Source organism: Eschrichtius robustus, chromosome 7 (genome assembly GCF_028021215.1).
Source record: "Eschrichtius robustus isolate mEscRob2 chromosome 7, mEscRob2.pri, whole genome shotgun sequence".
Taxonomy (NCBI): domain Eukaryota; kingdom Metazoa; phylum Chordata; class Mammalia; order Artiodactyla; family Eschrichtiidae; genus Eschrichtius; species Eschrichtius robustus.
The window spans coordinates 119,981,723-120,005,915 of record NC_090830.1 but is presented as its reverse complement, the minus strand read 5'-3'; the positions used below and the strand labels follow the sequence as shown (position 1 = coordinate 120,005,915).

The window sequence follows — 24,193 nt, the reverse complement described above, 5'->3', positions numbered from 1 at the left end:
AAAATTTCACATTTACTTGCTCCTGAACAACTTAAAGCCTAATGCCAACTGACAGTCCAGCAATTTTTTTTTTGAGGAATACATACATTATTATCCTCACTAATAATAAAAAGGACATTAGAGGCACAAAGTAGGTGACCTAGAAAAGCACTATTATCTCACAGTAACAACTCTTTATTCAAAGAGACAAATTATTGGAACTCTCAAACCTTAAACCTCCTGAAACTAATTTTTTCTCCATTCAGTATATAGGCAAATTATCATACAATATACTTCTGAGAATAGACAACTCCTCTCAAGTATCATAACACAACGAAAAAGTAATTCACAACAAAAAGAATAAGGTAGAATCACATTTATTTTACCTGTTTCCTTCATTAAAGAGATGCTTTCTTCTTTTCGTTCATCATACACTCTAGTACCAGCTACTTCTCTTAATAGTTTTAGTCTCTGAGAATCTGGTGCTGTTGCCATCTGGTTGATCTAAAAGTTTTAGAAAAATAATTATTTACAGAGCTACAGACTGCTCTTTAAGAGCTCTACCCTGAAAGTTATTCACATGCTAAGTTTTAAGTATGAGTTTGCACTGGGAAAATAGCAATGAACAGAAAAGGTCTTGCCCTCAAGGAACCTACTTTCCAGTGGAAAAAAACAGGAAGTATGCATACCATTACATTATAATTGCTATGAGGAAAAACAAAACAAAATAAGAAAATATAGCATAAAGAGTTGGAGTGACAGTAATGTCCTTGTAAAAGAGGCAGACACAGATGGCTTATATGAAATGACATATGAGCAAAAATTGAAATGATGTAAAGGGACCTATGTTGCATGTGTGCAGGAAGACTCAGATAACCGCTTTAAAATCAGCCTCCTTTTATTTTATTTTATTTTTTAAAGTTTTTTTTTTTTGATGTGGACCATTTTTAAAGTCTTTATTGAATTTGTTACAATATTGCTTCTGTTTTCTGTTTTGCTTTTTGGCCCCAAGGCATGTGGGATCTCAGTTCCCCGACCAGGGATCGAACCTGCACCTCCTGAGTTGGAAGGTGAAGTCTTAACCACTGGACCGCCAGGGAAGTCCCCAGCCTCCTTTTAAAGAAATTTCTCTTATAAAGACAGTCTTTTCAAAATCTTGCTCTTAAAGTGAAACTCCATATCCTTTCTAATCACTTCTTCTGAATGCTAACTTTCCAATACATACCTAAAAAAGCCTCCAACATGAAATAAGAAGTGGACATTTTAAAAGGATTTTCCCCTAGTTCAATATAGCACAACAGAAAACTATCAGGACACTGCAGGTATGTTCTAAGAAAAAGAAATTCTTTTAGATATATATAGTTAAAACATACGAGGAAACAGTAGAACAATCAGATAAAGTATATAACTCCTAAAAACTATAAAGAATATAAATTGTATTAAGGGAAAACAATATGTAGCACTATGGTAGATTTCTGGTAATGTAAGCTTTCTAGCATTTTAACTCTGTGATATACTAACAGAGAGAGTATTAATTTCAGAAAGTAACTTTTTTCAAATGTGATTTTTATAAAGTTTCTACAACATTCTTTAATATGATTGTAACTTCTACAAACCAAAAATGTCTTCCAGTACAGTGCACCTTGGTAAATGATACAGATCACCAAGAAAACAAGATCCACTTAAATAATTCTACTGAAATACTTTTACCCCACTATGCAATGGATCTATTTTGTACATAAATTTATGGCCACAAAAAAGGTAATACAAACTTCAGTGCAAAATAAATCAATGAAAACAGAAGACAATAAGGTCTATTTTCACTCCAACTTAACCACTAGAATGAAATCAAACTCATCATTCAATGAATATACTCAGAAAACAAATTCCACTTAAAAAGATACATATTTCTTACCTTTCCTTGTTTAACAATATAATAAGGATTGCTTCGAGAAAAACCAGCACTTTCAAGGAGATTCATCACATCATTTTTCCTGTTGATAAACAATTAAAAAAAATTTTCAAATACATAACAATCCAACTATAAGCAAAAAGAGTACACTAACTCCTAAGTTAAGGTGCATGAAGGAGTACAGAACAGTCATTTAACCCTTCTGTTCTATCAGCCTCAGAGAATCTTGATTCTTATATTTATGCTCTAAATTGTGATTTGTTGAACATGAGGCAAAAGTACCTCATACATGAGGCAAGTAAAATACTTTTACTCTTTTGTGTAGAAATTACAAACATAAAGAAAAATGCGTACGTGACCATTTTCTTGTCTAAGAAATACTGATCCTTTTTGGCACCAATAACTCTTCGAAGTGAAACTTCCTCTTTGTCGATCTAAGAAAGAAAAGGAAAAGCCCAAAGGTAAATCTAATAGTAAAAGTGGAAACTTTATAGTTAATAAGGTCATTTCAGAGTCCCTCATCATAGCAATTATTTTGAAACTTCAATCATCTCACTAAAGATATGCCACGAATACTCAATTCTATGACAAAGACATTTTTTCACAACAGCTTACACATTCCCATTTGTTTACCAGAATATTCATTACAACTTTAAGACAAAATTAGTATGTAAGCTGTAGTTATTTTAGTATGAACTAAATTATAAAAGCCGAAGTACAACTATAAATAAGTGTTTCAAAGCATGAAAAAAGTCAGTTGCATCAATAAAATTCTCAATGTTACTACTGAAAAGAAAAAGCAGTTACTCACTGGCAACCTGTTGTCTGAATTGTCAAAAATAATCTCCACAAAAGCAGAAATAACACGAGGTCCTGTACCCTCCTAAAACATGAGAAAAATTAATGTGTTGCATAAGTGGTGTTTTCATATTCTTTAAATACTTTTAAAGTTTAGTGCATGGTAACAAGCCTGATTCAATGGAGAAAAATTTCTATCAGACTAATATATATCCCTCTTGCCAAAGCAGCAAACACTGGATTAGGATAACAAAACTCAACCAAACAGCTTTTGATTCTGAATTTTAAAAATGGGAACTATACAAGAGATGTCAAAGTTAGATTTACATAGGTCTTGTTCTGCACATCACTTCATTAGAGCATAAGACCCCATAGCCACCCAATTTTACCTATTTGCTAAAATATAAAACACTTTGAGGCTTCTCTCTTATAGATTCATCTTAATGCTAGAAAGGAACCCTAACAAGTCACATGATAAAAACTGTCTTTTTAAACATTTGAGATATTCTATATAGTTTAAAATCTGCTATGAAAACATATGCATTTAACATATGGGTCACATTTAGACCGATTTGTGACCCAACTACTTACATACCAAGCCCAGATAATTTCTAGATTGTGAAAACTGCTATTATGTAGTAGTTCAATACAATGAAGAATGATACCTAAAGAAATTATTCTTTTAATGCTAATCTGAGAAACCTAGAGAGAGATTTTTCTATAGGGAATCAATCCTGATTACTGGACTAAAAATTCAAATGTAAGAGTTGGGGGAGGGAATTCCCTGGCAGTCCAGTGGTTAGCACTTGGCTCTTTCACTATGTGGCCCTGGTTCAATCTCTGGATGGGGAACTAAGATCCTGCAAGTCACACGGCGCAGCCAAAAAAAAAAAAAAAAATAGGGGGAGGAAAAGATAATGGTTAGAAAAAGAACTTTAAGTCTGAGAGATACTGTGGAGATATATTGAGGAATCTCGCTTTCTGGTCTTAAAATTAATTATAAGCCATATTTAAACAAGACAGGGACTTCCCTGGTGGTCCAGTAGCTAAGGCTCTGCGGGGGCCCAGGTTCGACACATGGTCAGGGAACTAGATCCCGCGTGCTGCAATGAAGATCCTGCATGCCGCAACAAAGACCCAGTGTAAGTAAGTACGTAAGTACGTAAGTAAATAAATAAAGTTACATCATTTTATCATAGCCTTTTATATTTTATCCTAAAATTAGTTTTTATTCATAATTATCTAAAGAAAAATTCTAACAATTTTCATTACTATAAATATACTGTCTTTCATATTGGATGTTAACCATTGTTACCAAATGATGTTACCATTTAAGTATAAATACGGCTAAAAATAACTTTATGTTGTTTAGTTTGTAATGGTTGCTTTTCTATGCTCCCAATTAACTTATTTATTTATTTACTATTTATGTAGGCTGCACTGGGTCTTGGTTGCAGCGCATGGGCTCTAGAGTGCGTGGGCTCAGTTGCTGCAGCACGTGGGCCTAGCTGTGGTTTGTGGGATCTTAGTTCCCTGACCAGGGATCAAACCTGGGCCCCCTTCATTGGGAGTACGGAGTCTTAACCACTGGACCACCAGGGAAGTCCCCACAATTAACTTCTGATTCTGAGTCTCAAAGTTTCTAATCCCCAACCTAACTTTCTCAGCAAACCTGCTTCCAGACCGTTACCAGGTCATACTCCTAATAAAGAATTTATATGGAAGGCATATCCATCCATAGGGAACTCGCACAACTTTCTTACCATTATATAAAATTTAAGCCTTTATCCTGCATTAATATAGTAAGCTAAATTTCACAGCAGAACAACATACATAAGAGATACACTGTGTCATGTTCACAAAGGATCTGAAACTTGAAAAAATAATTTTGTTTACCAGAATTGACAATGTATTTTTAGAAGTATTTAATATCCATAAAGCAGTCTCACTCACATGTAACAAAGCCAATCTCTGTTCCGGACGAAGATGACTAAACTCATCACTGAGAACAAACTGAATTGCTAGAAATACAAAAACAACTATTAGTAGGATCTAAAAAAGGATTTATGCCTTAGTCATAATTTCCCATACCTTCGCAGAATACAGTATATCAGGTAATGAACAATGCAGATAAAGTAGATTACCTGTTTCATATAGACAAAAGGAATGCAGAAAATATGCCTGTACTTCAGATTAATCAGCTAGGAAATGATGATATTAGAAAAACATTAAGTTTTCACTGAAACATTTAAGGTAAGAAAATAAAAACACTGAAATACACGAACAGACAAGTAGAACTAAGGTGTACCTCTTGATCAAAGTATACATGGTTAGGTTTCACGCTATAGTTGCTTTTATCCACTAGATATAAATAATATAAATTAAAATATTTAACAAAATAGGATATATTCCTATAATATCCTTAATTGCATACTTTGTCAAAATAAATAGCACTAAGTAGGAAATGTTTCAGATTTCCACTTTCTACTGCAGTACTTACTTACCCTTTGTCTTCTGTAAGAAGAAGCCATTCCTGCTTCCACAGAATGCCTAACTGGACCACCCTCTCCTAGAAATGGAACTCTTTACTCAACTGTTCTATTCCCAGTCCACCCAAGAGAGCTCTGACACTCTGAAAGAGGGAGTATGTATATACGAATGTGTATGCTGGGGGTGGAGGTGGGGATTGGTTTTCTTTTATAATCACCTTGGAGGGGACAGATGCAAACTGCCCTCATCCCCCCTGGAGATCATGAAATATTAATACTTCCACTCCAATCCTACTCTTCTCACCATCCCCAAATTACAACCACTGATAGGGTACAGAGTACCCCTTAGATTTATAAGCAAAGGGATAGAACCTTTGCTATTACTACACCATCCTTTTCCTCAAGCACTACTCAACTAAGAGGTTCAAAATTTTTTCAATCTACTCCTTGTACAGTCCAAATCTGTTAAAATATTTTTTCTCCCCAAAGAATTTAACAGAGGCATTACTATTCTTAAACGCATTTTATCTTTAGAGATAGTTTTCAAAGCTCTACTTACTATCTTCTGACAACCAACAACTGTCTTTGTTGAGTCTAGTTTTTTACACCCCTCCATCTTTTATTAAAATAATTGATTTGGATGAAACAGATAAGCCATTTTCCATAACAATATTAACTATTCTACTGCACTTACATTCTTTGAATCTCTCTCTCTGCATTTACAACATTTATATACAGCACTCAAGTTTAGAAAGCACTTCCATACATATTATCTCATTTGATTCTCACAACCCATCTAAGGTAGGCAGGGCAAATATCTCTGTTTTTAAAGTGAAAGAGTACTTTGAGAAGTTAAGTGTTTTGCCCAGTCTCACATGGCTAATCACTAGAGTAGAGCTCAGATTCTTATACTCTAAACCCTCTACATTAAATTGCAACCTCGTTTGAAGAAGTATTTCTTGTGTTTCAGGCAGACATAACCTCAGATAAACTACCGTAAGATACCTAGGTCTTACTATGTTTAGAATTCAAAAAACAATACCTACCATAAAAAAAGTTACTTTTTCCAGATCCATTTCTGCCCACTACAAAATTTCAAAAAGTCCATGTTATTTTGTATAAAAAACATTAAAACTTTACAGAAAGTATTCAAAAAATATAAAATCCAATTTTCTAACATAACATCTTAAAAACTGAAATTAAGTACAACAGAACAGTGAACAACAAATCAATAAACAAAACAGCTTTAATTACCAGATGAGTGCAATTTTTGTATAGTCTTCAGATAATTTTTTTCTTAAAGAAATTTATTTCATTGTTTATTTTTTTGCTCTTTCCCAATAGTTTAAAATTAACAGGAATAACTAAATATACTACCTGGTTTTCATGATTTATAATCATTACAATGGACATGTAATTCTATTTTAATTGTATATAATAAAATATATTTAACAATTTAAAGATTCACATAATGCTAAAAATTTAAAATACTTAAACAATCATTTAAAATTTTCAAACCATTTCCATGTTAAACAGTTTCTGATCAGCCCTATACATCATGTATAGTTATTAGAATCACAAAAATACAGACAACTATAAGGCACTTTTTTTAAATACCTGAATTCAGAAATAAGCAATTCTATACATAAAAGGATATCAAATGTTTTAGATTTAATGAATTCATTTGAACTTTTGTTTAACAAAATTTTAATTGTTAAGAGTCATGAATAACCATGCCACTCTCTCTCAATCTTGACCAATATCCTGAACAAATTAGCCCCAAAGTCATCACCTTTAATCCAATATAAATTCTAAAGAAATCAGAAAGTAATGAAGTGCTTTAAAAAAAAAAAAAAAAAAAGGCATACAACAGACACAGAGGCCAGCCTGATGGGGGCTTCTATTAGCTAAATCTAGGACAATTTGAGCACCAAAATAATTAGATGAATTATAAATTATTGCTGGGGAGGGGTAGGCGGGAATAATCCATGAGTCCATACTGATAATAAAAAGATAAATAAATAGCTAAGGAGTGAAGACGTTTGATTACAGTAGAATACCAAGTGGTAAATGTGAAAGGAGTGCTGGAAATGGAACATCATCATCCTGTAACCATCACAATAAAGGCAAGAATTATCAGTGAATGCTAAATCTGAGGGGGAATTTTGATAAGGAGCACAATATGTGCATGGTCCATAAGTCTCTCCCCATCTCCATATTATTCATTAGTTGCAAGGGAGAAAACACTAACTATACAGTGGAAAAATTGGACAGAATCTCTACTCAGTGATCAAAACTATCATCATCAATAAGTAGATGGATATCATGTGCCTCCAGGTGGAATACCCTGAAAAGGACACATCATTTACGTAATATTTTTCAAAAATAACACTGTAAAAGACAAAGGAAGGCTGTGGAAATGATCCAGATTAAATGAGACTAAAGAGGCATGACAACTAAATGCAACGCCTGATCCTAAATTAAATCTTGTACTAGGGGGAAAAATGCTACAAAGAAAATCTCTGGGTCAGTCAACATAGCTCGAAAATAAAATATTATTGTATTGATGTTAAATTTACTGACATTGATAACTACACTGTGATTATATGAGATAATATCCCTACTCTTAGAAAGTACACATTGAAGTCACAGGTAAAGAACCATGATGTACATAACTTACTCTAAGAAAAAATAAGTGTGAGAGTGAGTGCAAATGACAGAGCAAGTGGGGAAATGTTAACAGTAGATTTGGGGGACTTCCGTGGTGGCACAGTGGTTAAGAATCCGCCTGCCAATGCAGGGGACATGGGTTTGAGCCCTGGTCTGGGAAGATCCCACATGCCGCGGAGCAACTAAGCCCGCGCGCCTAGAGCCCGAAGACCCAAAGCAGGCAAAAATTAATTAATTAATTAAAAAAAAACCCAAAACAGTAGATTTGGGTAAAGGATACACAAGTAGTGTCTCTGTACTGTTCTTATTTATGCAACTTTTCTGTCAATTTGAAATTATCACTAAATAAAAGTTTTAAAAGGTAATTTATCATTAAAAAATTACAGAAAATTATGGTTCAAACCATAATCCATTCATAAATAACTGAAAAATTTATAATTTCCCTAAGAATTACTCCTACCCACACAGTGGAATGCTACATAGCAATTTTAAGGATGTTGAATACTTAATGATAGGGAAAGATATTTCAGTTTATTCTGAAGGAGAAAAAAACAGATTACCAACAGATTACTACAAACCAATTTTTATTTAAAAAGGCGTACTTATATATATGCACACGAAAACTGAAGGGGTATTGAGATAGACCCAGTTTATGTGTGTCCCCAGATTCACCTGCCCTAACCCAGGCCTTGGCTGCCTGTCAATAGAGAGGCTAGTCTCCCAACACCTCAGGTTGTTTCAGCCTACCCTGGGGGTGCATTCAGATCTGTGAAAACCCAAAGGAGGTTACAGTTCCCCAACCACTCCAGGGGGGTTAGTCCCCAGAGTAACACAATCCAAAAGCACAGTTGGGGGGTGGGGGAGGTGGGGAATCAATGCCCTATGTGGTAAACTTTGACCAAAGAGAGACAGAAGGTAGCACATAAAACCTTCTCCATACCTCTCCCACCTGAGCTTTCCAAGGTGTGGTGGGTTTACAAAGTCTGTCAGTAAGTTATCCAATGTGACTGCAAACCAGGTGTATCTTCTTTATAAAGCTATGACCACTACCCCCCCAACCCCTTGCCCTCAGACTGCACCCTCCCATTAACGCCTTAGCAGCTAAGCAGGCCTCGGGCTCTGTTCTCCAGGAAACCACAAGCTAGCTCGGGGGAGAAGGATTACAGTTTAAATTTTTTCCTTTTAGCTTTTATGCTCTTTATGTTCTATAACTTCACGTATATTTCTTTTGTTAGAAAGCCAGAAAAAAGGTAAACTTAAAAAGGTTTATGGTTCTTGCACTTAAAACATCAAACATTCAAGTATCAGCACATGAGGTATCTGCCTTCAAATCCTGTGTTTTTTTTAAGGGTCAAAATCATTAAACAATCAAAGTGGTAAGCTTTCAAAAGACATTTTTAGGAACAATCTCACTGTATACTATTTTTGGTCTTTCTTATACAATTAAGGGACCTATTTTTAAAATATGTTAAACAAAATCATATTATGTTTTTTCAGTTAAAAGGAAAGAACATTTAGATAACGTCCTTTGTAACTGTGACTATTAACAATCTTAATGTTGCAACCAAAGTAGTAAAACAGCTGTCTGATAATAGCTAAAACAAAAATACTTGATAGGCCCTAAAGATATAATTTAATCATTCTAGGTAATAACGGCCATCATTTTACAGTTCATTTATAAAATTACAGTCAGTCCTCTGAATCCCACATCCCTGTGTTTCACACTTGGGGATTTAACCAACTGCGGACTGAAAATATTCCGGGTGGGGGGGGGGGGGGGGTAGGGGAACTTTCCAGAAAGTTCCAAAAAACAAAACTGGAATTTGCCACAAGCTGGCAACTATTTACACAGCAGGTATATTATATTTACAACTATTTACATAGCATTTACATTGTATTATAAGTAATCTAGAGATATGCTTAGGTTATATGCAAAAACACTAAGATTTTATAACAAGTTTTATACAAGCATTCAGGATACCAAGGGACAACTGTATACAACTGACATATTAAGATATTTATCGACTTTTAATTTGTAAGTTAAGGAAATAATATAAATCTAGTAATTATTCATTTTTCTCCGTTTCTAAAGATTTTTTTATTGATGAACATCAGAAGGCACTTATAATCAAAATGTAAGTAAAACTCTAGTACAATCAAGCTACCCTTATGGCACACCAATTCAATTAACGATTCTCTAGTAGGCAAGGCAGAGGGAAAAGTGTGTTTTCTTTATTCCCAACTACAAAGTTGCAATTGATGTACCAAGGGCAGGTTTTTTCCTTGCCCTCAATTTTAAAATTTTATTATTTATTTATTTCAAAATAAAGTATGATTCTCCAAGTTTCTCTGGGAACATCAGTATTCACTGTTCACCCTTTACTGATTTCTCTATGAATCTCACCTCACCCATGCTATGGACTGAACTGTGTCCCTGCCCCACCCAATTCATATGCTGAAGCCCTAACCCCCCCATGTGAAGCTTTTTGCAGATGCGGGTCTTTGGAAGGTAATTAATGTGAGGTTAGGAGATGCGGGTCTTTGGAAGGTAATTAATGTGAGGTTAGGAGTGTGGGGCCTTTATGGTGGGATCAGTGCTCTTGTAAGAGGGTGAGGGAGAGGCTCAAACAAAGAAGGTCCTGTGAGCATGATGGAGAGGGAGGCCTCCAGAGCAGTGAAAAAATAAATCCCTGTTGTTTGAGCCACCTAGTCTACGATATTTTGTTATGGTAGACCAAGCCGACTAGCATGCCAATAAACTCTGTAAGGACACTGTAGCAGAAATCTATGTCAATAGCAATTCTTTGCTTTTCTGGTGTCTAGAAGCACTCATTTCACCTACCCTTTAAAAACTCAGCAGACTGTCAGAAAACACTTTTGCTGTCTGTACCAGCAAAATGAAACCTTATCATCTGAAGAATCTATAGATTAACTATTATACTGCAATAACCATTAGCCCCTTGTCCTCACACAACTGCTTTCTCATTTAATCTTCCCAACAGCCCCATGAGATGTATATCATTATTTCCACTTTGCAAATGAGAAAACTAAGCAGCTCAGGAAGTCAAGTTTGAAGAATACATGGCAGAATTGGGATTTGAACCCCATTCTGTTACAATTCAGTTTATGCTCTTCCCACCAACCTGTGTAGTCTGTCCTTAGACATTATAATAGGACATTTTAAAAAAATCTGAGAACAATCTAATTTGTGCAAAAAGAATGGTCACCTTTGAAATAAGGCAATAGTGTCCATTTTAACTAGAAAATGACATACCAAGAAGAGCTGAAACGCTAAATTTAGTCATTCACTATAAACTTAAATCTGTCAAAACATACACATACAAGGCTACCAAATAAAAATGAGTAATTTATGATTGTCTTATTCAAGTATTTTAAACATATAAAGGAAGCAATTTCATCAGTGCAGATAAAAAAACAGAAAAGTAATTTCATATAGAAAAAAATACACATAAATTTATGTAATATTCAGAGACAATTCCTGTCTCCTTAAGCCTAAACACAGGCAGGATTTAAATGGCTGTAGAGACATAAATCTGGTCTAGTAAACCATGAACACTTACCAATAACATTATGTTTTGAACTGAAGGGATCTACAATTGTTTGATCTCTATAACTTCGAAAACCCTGGATAATAACCTAATGAATAAAAGAGAGATTTTTTTCAGAACACACCCCAAAAGAAATAACTTCTAAGCTAACATTTTCCTTTTGCACTCCTTCCCGTTCTGGTTTCTCATTTAACGCAAGACAGAAAAGCTTCCATGTCCTAGAAGAAAAACTCATTTTGCAAAGTGATTAAAAAAAACTCCTGAAAACAGCCCGTTTATCAGTAACCATTGCCACTGTTGCATTTTTAGGAGTTATAATTAGTAACCTGTTAGGGAACTCTCAAAATCAAGCATCCCGTATACGGTTCGTTGGCACACTAACCCTTAGAGGGCCGTATAAAAGTCTATCAAGTATGCAGACTGGCCCGGCTTTCCTGGGCGCCCCTGTCAGTCACACACTCGGGCCAAAAAGAGCCGCCGTTCCAGGACAGGACTGCCTGGAGTCCAACACCTGCAGCAGAGACACTTCTCGTGAAGAGTGGGAAGGGGCTCATCTTTGGGGTGGACTCCAGCGCGGGAAGACCACTCTGACAGAAATAACAACGGAATGAGGAGGCGCTACACATTCTGCAGGAACGAGGAGCCCTTTCATTTCTCCGGTTAAGTCGGGAGACACCCCAGCTTGGGCCTCAGGGGCGTCCCCGGGGCCGGGGAGACCCTCTCTCCACACCCCCCACGCCAAAGGCCCGCGGGGGGCTAGCCGGTCCCGCAGGACAGGGCCGCTTCTCGCCCTCCCGGGAAGGCCCGGTTCCCTCCAAAGGGCCCGCCCCGCCGGCCCCTCCACCCCTCTCCCCGGGAGCCCGCCTCCCTCAGGCGAGCGCCCTGCGGGGAGGCCCGGGCTGCAAAGGGGCGCCCCAATTCCCCGCGGCCCCCGCGCTTGCGGGCCGGGGCCGCACCTCTCCCACACAGTCCCAGTCCAGCCCCGCGCCCACCCTGCGGGGAGAAGCGACACCCCGCCTCAAGAAGCGGTCCTCACGGGCCCGTGAAGGGTGCGAGGGGCGCACAGGCCTCACCTGCTTTATGTACATGGTTCCTCGCCCCGAGCCGGGGAGAAGGCCTCCCGCGCAAGAAGCAACAACTCGCCAGCGGGCTCAGGTGAGGCGCCTAGGAGACCCCTCCCCCCAAAGCGCCGCTCTCTCCCCTCTAGCCAAACAAAATGGCGGCGCCCATGGAGGCGGAGTCCCCGCCTCGGACGGAACCACCCTCGCAGCCCCCAAGGAGAGTAGGGGGAATCAGGGTCAGATCTGCTCTTTCTTTTTGGCAAAAGGAGCCCTTCTTCGATGTCTTTAGGTGAACTTCATTTGATTCCTCAATTTTTAGATGAGTTTTTCCTGAGAATTAGTCGGAAGCTTCACTCGGACAAGAGCCTTGATCGTGATGTTGGCCCGTATTCCCTCCGAGCGTGGAGCCAATGGTTTCGACCACAGGGAGGAAAGCTTCGGCGCCAAAGCTAAGACTGGGAGTCTAAGGGCCAGTAGCGGTGCGTGCAGGTGGCCACGTGGTCTCGGGCTGTTTGGAAATGCGGTGCTAGCGCAGGTCCCCGAACACGCAACGTACTGGACGTGGGTGGGATTCAGTGTGCAGAATCCCTGCTGCTCCAGTATTCTCTCGCTCTGGGAACTTTTATAAATTTAGAATTGCCCCCACTGGGTCTGGACCGCCCACTCGCAGGACACCCCAAATGGACTTGACGCTCGAAAATTAGTTTTAATAATGTCATAATTATTAATACCCCGGGCGATTTTTACTGCTCTGCCATCTGCTATAAATCTAGGCAGATTGGACAACTGCAACAAAAAGAGATTTAGGTAAGATTAAAAGCTACCCCCCCTCCCTTTTTATAACAGCCTAAGAGATACGAGGTGCTAGTGGCAACCCTGGGTGTTATCTGATCTGTTATCAATCGTAGCGGAAAAACATATTGTTAGAAATTGGATCTCTGGGTCGCTGTAAAATTACCTGCCACTCAGCAGCTACTCAGGTTGGTCGGTCCTCGCCATCCCTCCCGCTGCGGCTGGCAGTTCTAGCCCTTATTCTTTCTAGATTGAACTATTACTAGTAGCCTCTTAACTTCATCCCTGTCAGCGCCTCTTAGTGCTGGCAGAATTCTTTATATACCGTTTTAATAGATGAGGGGAGAAGGACACTTCAGGGAAAACAAATGACTTATTTGAAGGTGAAAAGGGGGAGAGAAAGAGCACATAAGGGAAAACAAATGACTTTTATGAAAGTCAAATGGGCCCTTAGGAGAACAGATGGGAGACCTGCTAGTTTTTGTGACTTTGTCTGTTTGGGTGTTACTCAGTGATAAGAGTCAGACTTTTCTGTGAGTTCCCAGAGAGAGGATTTATAACAGTTGAGTTACTTTGAGCTCTTTTGGGAGGCAGATAAGAGATTTCAGGAACTCAAGTACTTTCAGCTCAAAATAATTTTTATGCTACAGTAGTGGATTCTGGAGCACTTCAAGAGGGTATTCAGAGTATACTTGCCACTTCCTCCCTCCCAGGTCTGAGGAACATGGTGTCAGTATAGTGGACCAACATGATAATCTGTTCAATGATGAAAGAATTAAGGACTCTAGACTATATTATGACGGAGAGCAAAGAAGTAATGTGGCATTGAATGTGAATTGCTGCAGGCACCGTGGGAATGCTCCACTCCTTCCAGATGAAGATGAAAAAGAATACATTTTGCCAGATAATAACTGCCAGTCTGTGTTGATCTCTTCTAGTAAGGATTCTACCTCCAGCCTGCAGCTGAGTTACCTCTCGCTTAAGTTCTGTTAGTCCACTGTCTGTCAGGATCAATCTGGTTTTTGCAAGGACCTAACTGGTGAATTAAATGGAGATTTAATGGGGACCACCACCCCTCATCCTTTAAACTTTTGAGAGTGGCACTCATTTCCACCATTCTGTCCAAGATGTGGTACTGCTTCTAATTTATTATCTTGGCTGGCCTTAAGGCAGTTTTAGGGAGTCTGACTTTTAGATGAAAACATAGGAGTAAATCTTTGTGACTATGGATTAGGCAGTGGTTTCTTAAATATGATACTAAAAGCACAATGATGAAAGAAAAAAAATTATACTTTATAAAAACTTTTGTGCCTCAAAGGAAGTAAAACAACAAGAAAATGTGAGTTATATATTTGACAAGGGACTTGGATCCGAAATATATAAAGAACTCTTACAATAACTTAACAACTTAATAACTTAACAATAATAAGACAAATAACTCTGTTTAAAAATAGGCAAAGGATTTGAATACACATTTTCCCAAATGGTCAGTAAACTTATGAAAAGATGCTCACCATCATTAGCCAGTCAGATACCATTTCACACCCAACAGGATAGCTAAAATAAAAAAGACAGACAATAACAGGTGTCAGCTTGGATATGGAGAAATTGGAACAGTCTTATATTATTGCTGCTGGGAATGTAAAATGGTGCAGCCACTTTAGCTATTCCTCAAAAAGTTAGACATAGGATTACTATATGACCCAGCAATGTCATTCCTAGGTATATGCCCAAGAGAAATGAAAACTTCCACACAAAAATTTGTGTATGAATGTCCATAGCAGCATTATTCATAGTAGCTAAAAAGTAGAAATAACCTAAATGTCCATCAACTGTTGGATGAGTAAAATGTGCTCTATCCATACAATGAAATATGAGTCAGCAATAAAAAAATAATACCAAATCATGCTGAAGACTGTACTGCCACATACACTCACTGCTATGGTCCGGGTTCTATCCCTGGTCCAGGAACTCACGTGGCACAGCCAAAAAAAACCCCACAAATAAACATGGATGAATCTTGCAAATGTTAAGCTAAGTGGAAGAATCCAGTCACAAAAGAGCACATATTGTATGATTCCATTTATATGAAAAGTCCAAAACAGACAAATTCATGGACACATAAAATAGATTAGTAGTTGCCTGGGGCTACAGATTGGGTGGGAAGGTTGGGAAACAGGTTTTGGGGAAGGGTTTTGGGAAGGGTTTTCAAAATATTCTAAAATTAGATTGTAATGATGGTTGTACAACTTTTTAAATATAGTAAAAACCACTGACAGCATTGTAATTCAACTATACTTCAATAAAAAAAATTTAAAAACTGTACACTTTAAACGGGTGAATTTTATTATATGTGAAATATATCCCAATAAAGGTAAAAAAAAAAAACTAGAAAAATTTTCCATTATGGATCTTTAAACCATACCCAGGTCTTCCCTCGTGGCACAGTGGTTAAGAATCCGCCTGCCAATGCAGGGGACACGGGTTCGAGCCCTGGTCTGGGAAGATCCCACATGCCACGGAGCAGCTAAGCCTGTGCACCACAACTATTGGGCCTGCGCTCTAGAGACCGCAAGCCACAACTACTGAACCCATGTGCCACAACTACTGAAGCCCTCACACCTAGAGCCCGTGCTCCGCAACAAGAGAAGCCACCGCAATGAGAAGCCTGTGCACCTCAATGAAGAGTAGCCCCCGGTCTCTGCAACTAGAGAAAGCCCATGCGCAACAAAGACCCAACGCAGCCAAAAATAAATAAATAAAATAAATAAATTTAAAAAAAAACAAACAACCATACCCAGATTTAGGTCATGTGCAGATTTATATAATGTACAGATTATCTGAGTCATTCTAGAACCATTCTGTAAAAGTCACCAGTGATATATATATATAAATATAAAATTATATATGTATATATAATTAAAATACATTATAATTTCAAATATGCTCTTGAAATCTCATGTTTATATCATCTTTACTCAAAACTTTAGCTATTTAGGTTAGTGCAGAAATTCAAATTCTGGCTTGGAATCAAATATGCCATATTCCAAATTCTCGATTTTGCATTCTGTAATAAATATCACTACAGAGTTAAGCACAAAATTACATTCTTTAACAAATAAGGTAAGATGATAAATCTTCCAATTTAATTGATATTTTTAAATGTTCTACAATTTGAAAGTTATTTAATGCAAAATCGCCAAATTTAGTATAAGGGTTTTTGGTGGGGGGAGGAAGCAACACAATGCAAAAATGAGTTATTTACTAAGAAGCGGGAGGTTTACCTCCTCCCTGCACCTTTTCTAGAACCAGAGTTTTTGCTATAGGCAAGATTTAAAAACCCTAACCTCAGGACAAAGATTTTTTCCCCAATTTTTTGGCCTGTAGCCCAAAGTTAAATTTCTTTTTCCAGGTTGAAAGTCAGCTGGAAAAAAAGAATTATTGATTTAAAAATCATTTAATGCAGACATTGTATCATCTGTTTTTCTGGCTAAAGAACAAACAAAACCTCATTCAATCAATTTTCTCAAAAGCAACTTCATATTTTATAGTTTTCAACATACAGACTTCAGCTGTTTGGCACCTTTCCAAAGAGACAATTCTCAAGACCCTGAAATCTCTGATCATTTTAAAATTCAGCACACTTAAGATTTGTTTTTATACCATTATACACGCATCAGAATGACTAAAATTAAAAATACTGGTAACACTAAAGGTCTTAGAGCGAGGTCTTAGAGGAACTGAAACTCATTCATTCATGATAGAAATGTAAAGTAAGTGGTAGAACCAGTTTGCAAAAAGTTTCTCTTTTTTTTTTTTTTTTGAGGCAAGTCAGTTGACAGCTTTATTGCATTGGGGAAGGGGGTAGATCGCTCAGGAGCTCTTCGTGGGGCGGGTCCGCTTTCTCGTCACCATCACAGGCTTCTGGCTGCGCAGGATGGCGCTGGCTCTGCGGATGACGGCCATACGCAAATCCGTATGTCCTTTCGGATCATGTGCGGGATTCTGCGGAGGGTGGCCCGGGCGTTCTTGTTGATGGTGGTCCGCACGAAGGAAGCGGCTGCCTTTCGCTGGCCGGATCCCCGCTTCATGACCAGCACGAGCCCTTTGCCGTCCGCCGCCGGCTCCACGCCCACAGTCTTGCGGTGAATGAGCCCGTTGTAGCGAAAAGGAGTTGCGGGCCTTCAGGTTATTGGGTTCGGTGCTGTACGTCTGCTGTTCCTCTTGATCAAGAAGCTGGAGCAGTTCCTCACGACCATCCGTTGCAGATGCGCGGACATGACGGCACCTTCTCTCGTGGCAGCGGCCGGATACGGAGTTTCTTTCTTATAAAACTAGACATACATCTACCCTAGGACCTAGCAAGTCCATCCATAGGTATTTGCCTAAGATGAAAAAGAATGTCCAACATGATTTGTATAAAAATGTTCATAGCAGCTTTATTCATAATGGCCCCAAATTGCAAACGACCCCAATATATATCAACAGATGACTCAATCAATAAATTGAGGTATATACATTGACAGCAAAGAGAAATGAATTACTGATACGTGCAATGACCCTTGATGAATCCCAACAATATTATACTGAGTGAAAGAAGTCTTATCTACATGAATACATACTGTATACCTCTATGTATAGGAGGTTCTAGAACAGGTGAAGAAAATCCATGGTGGGAAAAAAAATCAAAAAAGTGATTACTTAGGGGAGGTTCCAGGGGAAATGAGAAGGAACATAAGGGAATGTGGGGGGAGGTTATGGTAATTATATCTTTATAGGAATTTTGGTTCCAAGGTTTCTACGTGTATCAAAACTCCATGACTATTCACTTAAGAATTTTGCATTTAATTGTATTTTCGTTTTACATCAGAAGAAAGAACATACTAAATATAGAATTCTAGGTAATGATAATGAATGCTGAAGTATTTAGGGGGAGGTGTATTGTTGTCTGCAACTTACTTGGAAATTTATCCCCCAAAAATTAGCTGTGTAGACAGATGGACAGATGTGATGAAATAAGTGTAGTTAAAACATTAATGGGAAAGTTGAGTGGAAGGTATACGGATTTCATTGTAAAAATTTTTAAACTTTTTTGTATTTGAAAATTTTCATAAAAACATTCTGGGGGGATAAAAGTCCTAGAAGTTTCCCAAAAAAACTAGCCCATTTTTGCCTCTCTGATCTCATCTCCTGCTACCTCCCCTCTCTGTTCTAGCTGCATTTAAGTGTGCCAGGTATCCCCTACCTCAGGACTTTTGCACTTGCCCTTCCTGATGCCTGCAATTCTCTTCCCTCACATATCTATTTGACTTTCTCCCTCACCTTCAGGCAGATTTATAAGATTTCTGTCCCCTGGTGTACATGCCCTGTATAATCTCCTCCCCTTGGGTGTAGATGGGACTTGTGGATATGATGGGACATCACTCCTGGGATTAGGTTACCATATATGGCAAAGGGACTTGAGGGGATTTTGAAGATGTAATTCAGATCCCTAATCAGGCAATTTTGAGTTAATTTTTTAAAAAAGATGATCTTGGATGGGCCTGACCTAATCAGGTGAGCCCTTCAAAAGAGGGCATCAGAAAGGAAGTCAAGTCAGAGAGATTCCAAGCCAGAGATGCTCCCCTGCTGGTCTTTTAAGCTGTGGAGAAGGCCATATGGCAGAGAATAACAAGTAGCCTCTGGGAACTGAGGGCCTCAGTCCTACAACTGCAAGGAACTGAATTATGCCCCAAACCAGTGAGCTTGGAAGAGGCCCCTGAGGTTGAGATGAAATTGGAACCTGGCTGACACCTTGATTTCAGCATGATGAGACCCAAAGAGAGGACCCAGTTGCATTGTAAGAGTTCTTTATATATCCTGGATACTAGACCCTTATCAAATACATGATTTACAAGTACTTTCTCCCGTTTCTGTGCATTGTCTTTTTTTTTTTTTTTTAAAGTATTTGTTTATTTATTTATTTATGGCTGTGTTGGGTCTTCGTTTCTGTGCGAGGGCTTTCTCCAGCTGCGGCAAGCGGGGATCACTCTTCATCGCGGTGCACGGGCCTCTCACTATCGCGGCCTCTCTTGTTGCAGAGCACAGGCTCCAGACGCGCAGGCTCAGTAGTTGTGGCGCACGGGCCCAGCTGCTCCGCGGCATGTGGGATCTTCCCAGACCAGGGCTCGAACCCGTGTGCCCTGCATTGGCAGGCAGATTCTCAACCACTGCGCCACCAGGGAAGCCCCGCATTGTCTTTTTACTTTCTTGATAATGTCCTTTGAAGTACAGAAGTTTTAAACTTTAATGTCACCTGATATATCTATTTTTTCTTTGGTTGCTTGTGGTTTTGTTGCCATATCTAAGAAACTATTGCCTAACTTTTAGTCCAGTTTTTTTGGGGTTTGTTTGTTTTTGTTTTTGGCCATGCTGCATGGCTTGTGGGATCTTAATTCCCCAACCAGGGATCAAACCTGAGCCCTCAGCAGTGAAAGCACATAGTCCTAACCACTGGATGGCCAGGGAATTCCCTAGTCCAATTTTTATAATTGATATCTGTGAAAGGAGTCACCTGACCACTTCACACTACCTGGAAAACACTTCTACCAGACATCCCCAAGACTTACCCCCCACTTCATTTAGGCCTTTACACAATTGTCACCTTATCAGGAAAGTCTTCTTTGATCATGTTATCTAAAGTAACAGTACCCTTTGGTCACTTACCATACTTTACACTGCTTTATTTTTCTTTAGAGGACTCCTTATATGACACACACTCTTTCTCTGTCTCTCTCTGTTTCTCTTTCCTTCTCTTTTCCATTTTCATGTACTGTATGTATACCCCTGTTCCCATATTGGAATGTATGCTCCTGGAAAGAAGGAATTTTTGTTTACTTTGTTAACTGCTGATTACTCAGTGTCCAACATAGACTCATAATAGGTGATCAATAATAATTTGATAAGTTAATGATTCCCCCAATCCAAGTGTTATCAAACTTTTTCATCTTTGCCAATCTGAAATATGTAAAATGATATTTTAATGTCTTTTTATTTGCATTTTCATTTCTGTGAGTAAGGTTTAGCACCTTCTCATACATTAAAAAAAATATTTCTTTCTCTGTTAGCATCATTGTTTTCAATAGATGCTATTGTAATAAATGAAATATACACATCCGTTCAAAGGGATTATAAATGTTATAGTAGTTTTTGGTCATTCTATTCTCTATCAGGGTTTGAAATAATGCCTTTTGTTGAATGCATGAAGAATGAACAGCTAGAAGGTGAAGACAGGCCCCATGAAACTTTTTGATGTTTAAAATGAGTCCTCATAATTGAAGGGTATCCTGTAGGCTAAAATATGGAGAAGACACATTTAGCTGTGGCAAAATACACATAACATAAATTTTACATATCTTGACCATATTTAAGTGTACAGTTCAGTGATATTAAGTACACTCACCTTGTTGTGCAACCATCACCACCATCCATCTCCGGAACTCTTTCCTCTTGCAAAACTGAAACTTTACCCATTAAACAATAACTCTCCATTTCCCTCTCCCCCAGCCCCTGGCAATCACTCTACTTTCTTTCTCTATGAATTTCACCACTCTAGACATCTCATACAAGTGGAATCATACAGTGTTTGTCTTTTTGTGACTGGCTTATTTCACTTAGAATAAAGACTCCAAGGTTCATCCATGTTGGAGCATGTTGCAGAATTTTCTTCTCCATTGTGTGTGTGTGTGTTTCTCCGCAACTGGCCTTTTTTTTTTTTTCAGTTGAAGCATAATTGACCTACAACACTATGTTAGTTCCAGCTGTACAACATAGTGATCCGATATTTCTATGCATTTCAAAATGATCACCACTCTTCTGTTGCCTTTGAATGTTGCCCCATGCTTTTGGCCCACCTGCATTTCACATTCCTTAAAGGTCAGACTATTGGCTGCTTCAAGGTGTATCATGCAGTCCCTTGGAATTACATTGTAACTTATACATTCAGGTGTTGATTGTTTTTCACTCATTCATTCATTAACTAAAAAATGTGACAATCATGGTTCTGCAAAAAAGTAAGGAAGATATGCTTAAGCACTTTGAAGTTTATACCTAGCTGACCTTGCCTCTTGTTGCCCAGGGCACTGGGTTTGCCTTCATCCCGTATTTTTATGCATCCCAGAGAAGGAAACTAATCAAGTGCTACCAGTCCTGGACCAGATATCCAAGTAAACATCAACTACAGGTATGTATTGGGCTAAAGAATCGGAAGTCACAAAATAAAATCTCTGCTCTTTGCAGATCATGTCTGAAGTCACAGTTACCTTCTGTTGATTTGTGAAAGGAGTAAAGGACGGTCATTGGGATCCTGATTATATTATGTTATCTAAGCTGGTTTTATAGTCACCACAATGACTTCCCTGGGAGGAAAGCTGGTGAATCTATTACCTGGAAGAAGACTGTGTCCCAGTGCCAAGGCTTGGTCCTGGCTGTTCTAGACAATGCCACCAAGTACAACCATGTATACAGCACTGCACAGCTCCTGGGGACACCATTCCTAGGCTTGTGTCATATGGAGAACTGAAGATAAAGATCTCAAATGGAAGCTCCTTCTCAAACAGGAAAGGACTGGGAAAGAGAACATTGGTGGGTATCTGTGCTGATTGAATGGTGCCAATGAACTGACCCCTCCCCGCATGACTTTGTCCTGAGGAAGAAAGTTAGGGTTAGGAATCTGGTTGGTGAGATACCAGTCTCGCTCACACAGTGAGTTGATAATCATAGTCATAGCATCTACTCTCCTACAGACTCTGTGCAGACACTTCATGGATAAATCTCATCCAATCCTCTCAAAAACCATTTAATGGATGAAGAAATTGTTCATTTCCTTAGAGAAGGAAATGAAGAGGGCATTAGACTAGGAGAAAGGTGGTTCACTACTTACTCACCAGTGGACTTTGGGCAACTCACTTAGGTCTTCTGGTCAATACTCAGTTCCCTGCAGCCCACGAACTGCTTGTTGCAGCGCACGAGGAGAGCAGTACAGGATGAAGAGTAGGTGTTTAGAAACTTTCATGCAATTTGACATCCAGTGCACGATCAGGGAACTTGTTTCATTGAACAAGGGATAGAAAAGGTGCTGTCCATGAGTTATATGTATTGAGAGCTGTATGTACAGTAGGACAATGTTACCATGTGTGATATTTTAAGGGTTGGTTGGTCAACTGTAAACCAGATGTATATAAAAATCTGAGAAAATAAAAGCATTTAGGTCTTTTTATAATTTGTTATTTTTTACTTATTAAATATAACTTTTTTGTAAAAGTTTTTGTAAAAGTGTGTCTAAAATTTGTAGATATTAGCTAAATTAGGAAGGCAAATTTTCAAAGTAATATTTAACTATAACTTACAGTTGTCAAAACACTCTTCACTTGACTTCTTTTAATCAAGAAAAAACATACTTTTCCTAACACGCAACAGCAGCAGTAATAAAACAAATGATGACTGTGAAAGTGATTCTGAAGAAATTAAAACCAAAAGAATTTGTATTAGTTTTACTTGAAAGTATAAGTCTTCATGTATTAAGCTCACTTTTGTGGACATAACTGATACTAAACCACTAAAACTGTGGTATGTTATCTGCAGAGATGTACTAGCAAATGAAGCTAATAAAGAAAGTCATCCATATAGATCAGTGGAACAGGATAGAGAGCCCAGAAGTAAACTCATGCACTTATGGTAAATTAATCTACAACAAAGGAAGCAAGAATTTACAATGGAGAAAAGACAGTCTCTTCAATAAGTAGTGCCAGGAAAACTGGACAGCTACATGTAAAAGAATGAAATTAGAAATTCTCCAACACTGTATACAATAATAAACTCAAAATAGATTAAAGACCTAAATGTAAGACCAGGTACTATAAAACTCCTAGAGGAAAACATAGGCAGGACACTCTTTGACATAAATCACAGCAATATTCTTTTTTTGATCCATCTCCTAAAGTAAGGGGAAAAAAAGCAGAAATAAGTAGGACCTAATTTAACTTAAAAGCTTTTGCACAGCAAAGGAAACCATCGACAAAATGAAAAGACAACCTACTGAATGGGAGAAAATATTTGCAAATTGTATAACCAATAAGGGATTAATATCCAACATATATAAACAGCTCATACAACACAATATCAAAATACAAACAACCCGATTAAAAACTGAGCAGAAGAACTGAATAGACATTTTTCCAAAGAGGAAATGCAGATGGCCAACAGGCACATGAAAAGTTGCTCAACATCACTAATCAGGGAAATGCAAATCAAAACCACAATGAGATATCACATCACACCTGTCAGAATGGCTATCATCAAAAAGAACACAAATAACAAATGTTGGCAAGGATGCAGAGAAAAGGGAACCCTCCAACAATGTTGGTGGGAATGTAAATTGGTGCAGCCACTGTGGAAAACAGTATGGAGGTTTCTCAGAAAACTAAAAATAGAACTACCATATGACCCAGCAATTCCACTCCTGGCTATATAGCCAAAACAAACAAACAAACAAAAAAACCCACCAAAAACACTAATTCAAAAAGATTCATGCACCCCAACGTTCATAGCAGCATTATTTACAATAGCCAAGACAGAGAAGCAACCTAAGTGTGCACAAACAGATGAATGGCTAAAGATGTATTTTATATATATATAAATGTATGTAAAATGGAGTACTACTCAGCCATAAAAAAGAATGAAATTTTACCATTTGCAGCCATGTGCATGGACTTGGAGGACATTATGCTAAGTGAAATGTCAGACAGACAAAGACAAATAATGCATGATATAACTTATGTGTGGAATCTAAAAAATACAACAAACTAGTGAATATAACAAAAAAGAAGAAGACATGGATATAGAGAACAAACTAGTGGTTACCATTGGGGAAATGGGGAAGGGGCA

General features: G+C 38.1%; 1 protein-coding gene and 1 pseudogene across 1 annotated transcript in view; both read right to left on the bottom strand.

The window, feature by feature from the left end:
• The window catches only part of SMC3 (structural maintenance of chromosomes 3), a 34,097-nt gene extending 21,465 nt beyond the window's left edge, over window positions 1-12,632 (bottom strand). Inside the window, exons 1-8 of the mRNA XM_068548531.1 lie at window positions 12,491-12,632; window positions 11,430-11,505; window positions 6,225-6,263; window positions 4,643-4,710; window positions 2,703-2,774; window positions 2,246-2,325; window positions 1,895-1,973; window positions 366-483 (exon numbers count right to left, since the gene is read on the bottom strand). Coding sequence (XP_068404632.1) covers window positions 366-483; window positions 1,895-1,973; window positions 2,246-2,325; window positions 2,703-2,774; window positions 4,643-4,710; window positions 6,225-6,263; window positions 11,430-11,505; window positions 12,491-12,505 — 547 coding nt within the window. The 5' untranslated portion in view covers window positions 12,506-12,632. The remainder of the gene's footprint in view (window positions 1-365; window positions 484-1,894; window positions 1,974-2,245; window positions 2,326-2,702; window positions 2,775-4,642; window positions 4,711-6,224; window positions 6,264-11,429; window positions 11,506-12,490) is intronic.
• A 4,510-nt stretch (window positions 12,633-17,142) lies between these two features.
• Window positions 17,143-17,550, bottom strand: LOC137767790 (large ribosomal subunit protein eL28-like; annotated as a pseudogene).
• Window positions 17,551-24,193: the final 6,643 nt, after the last annotated feature.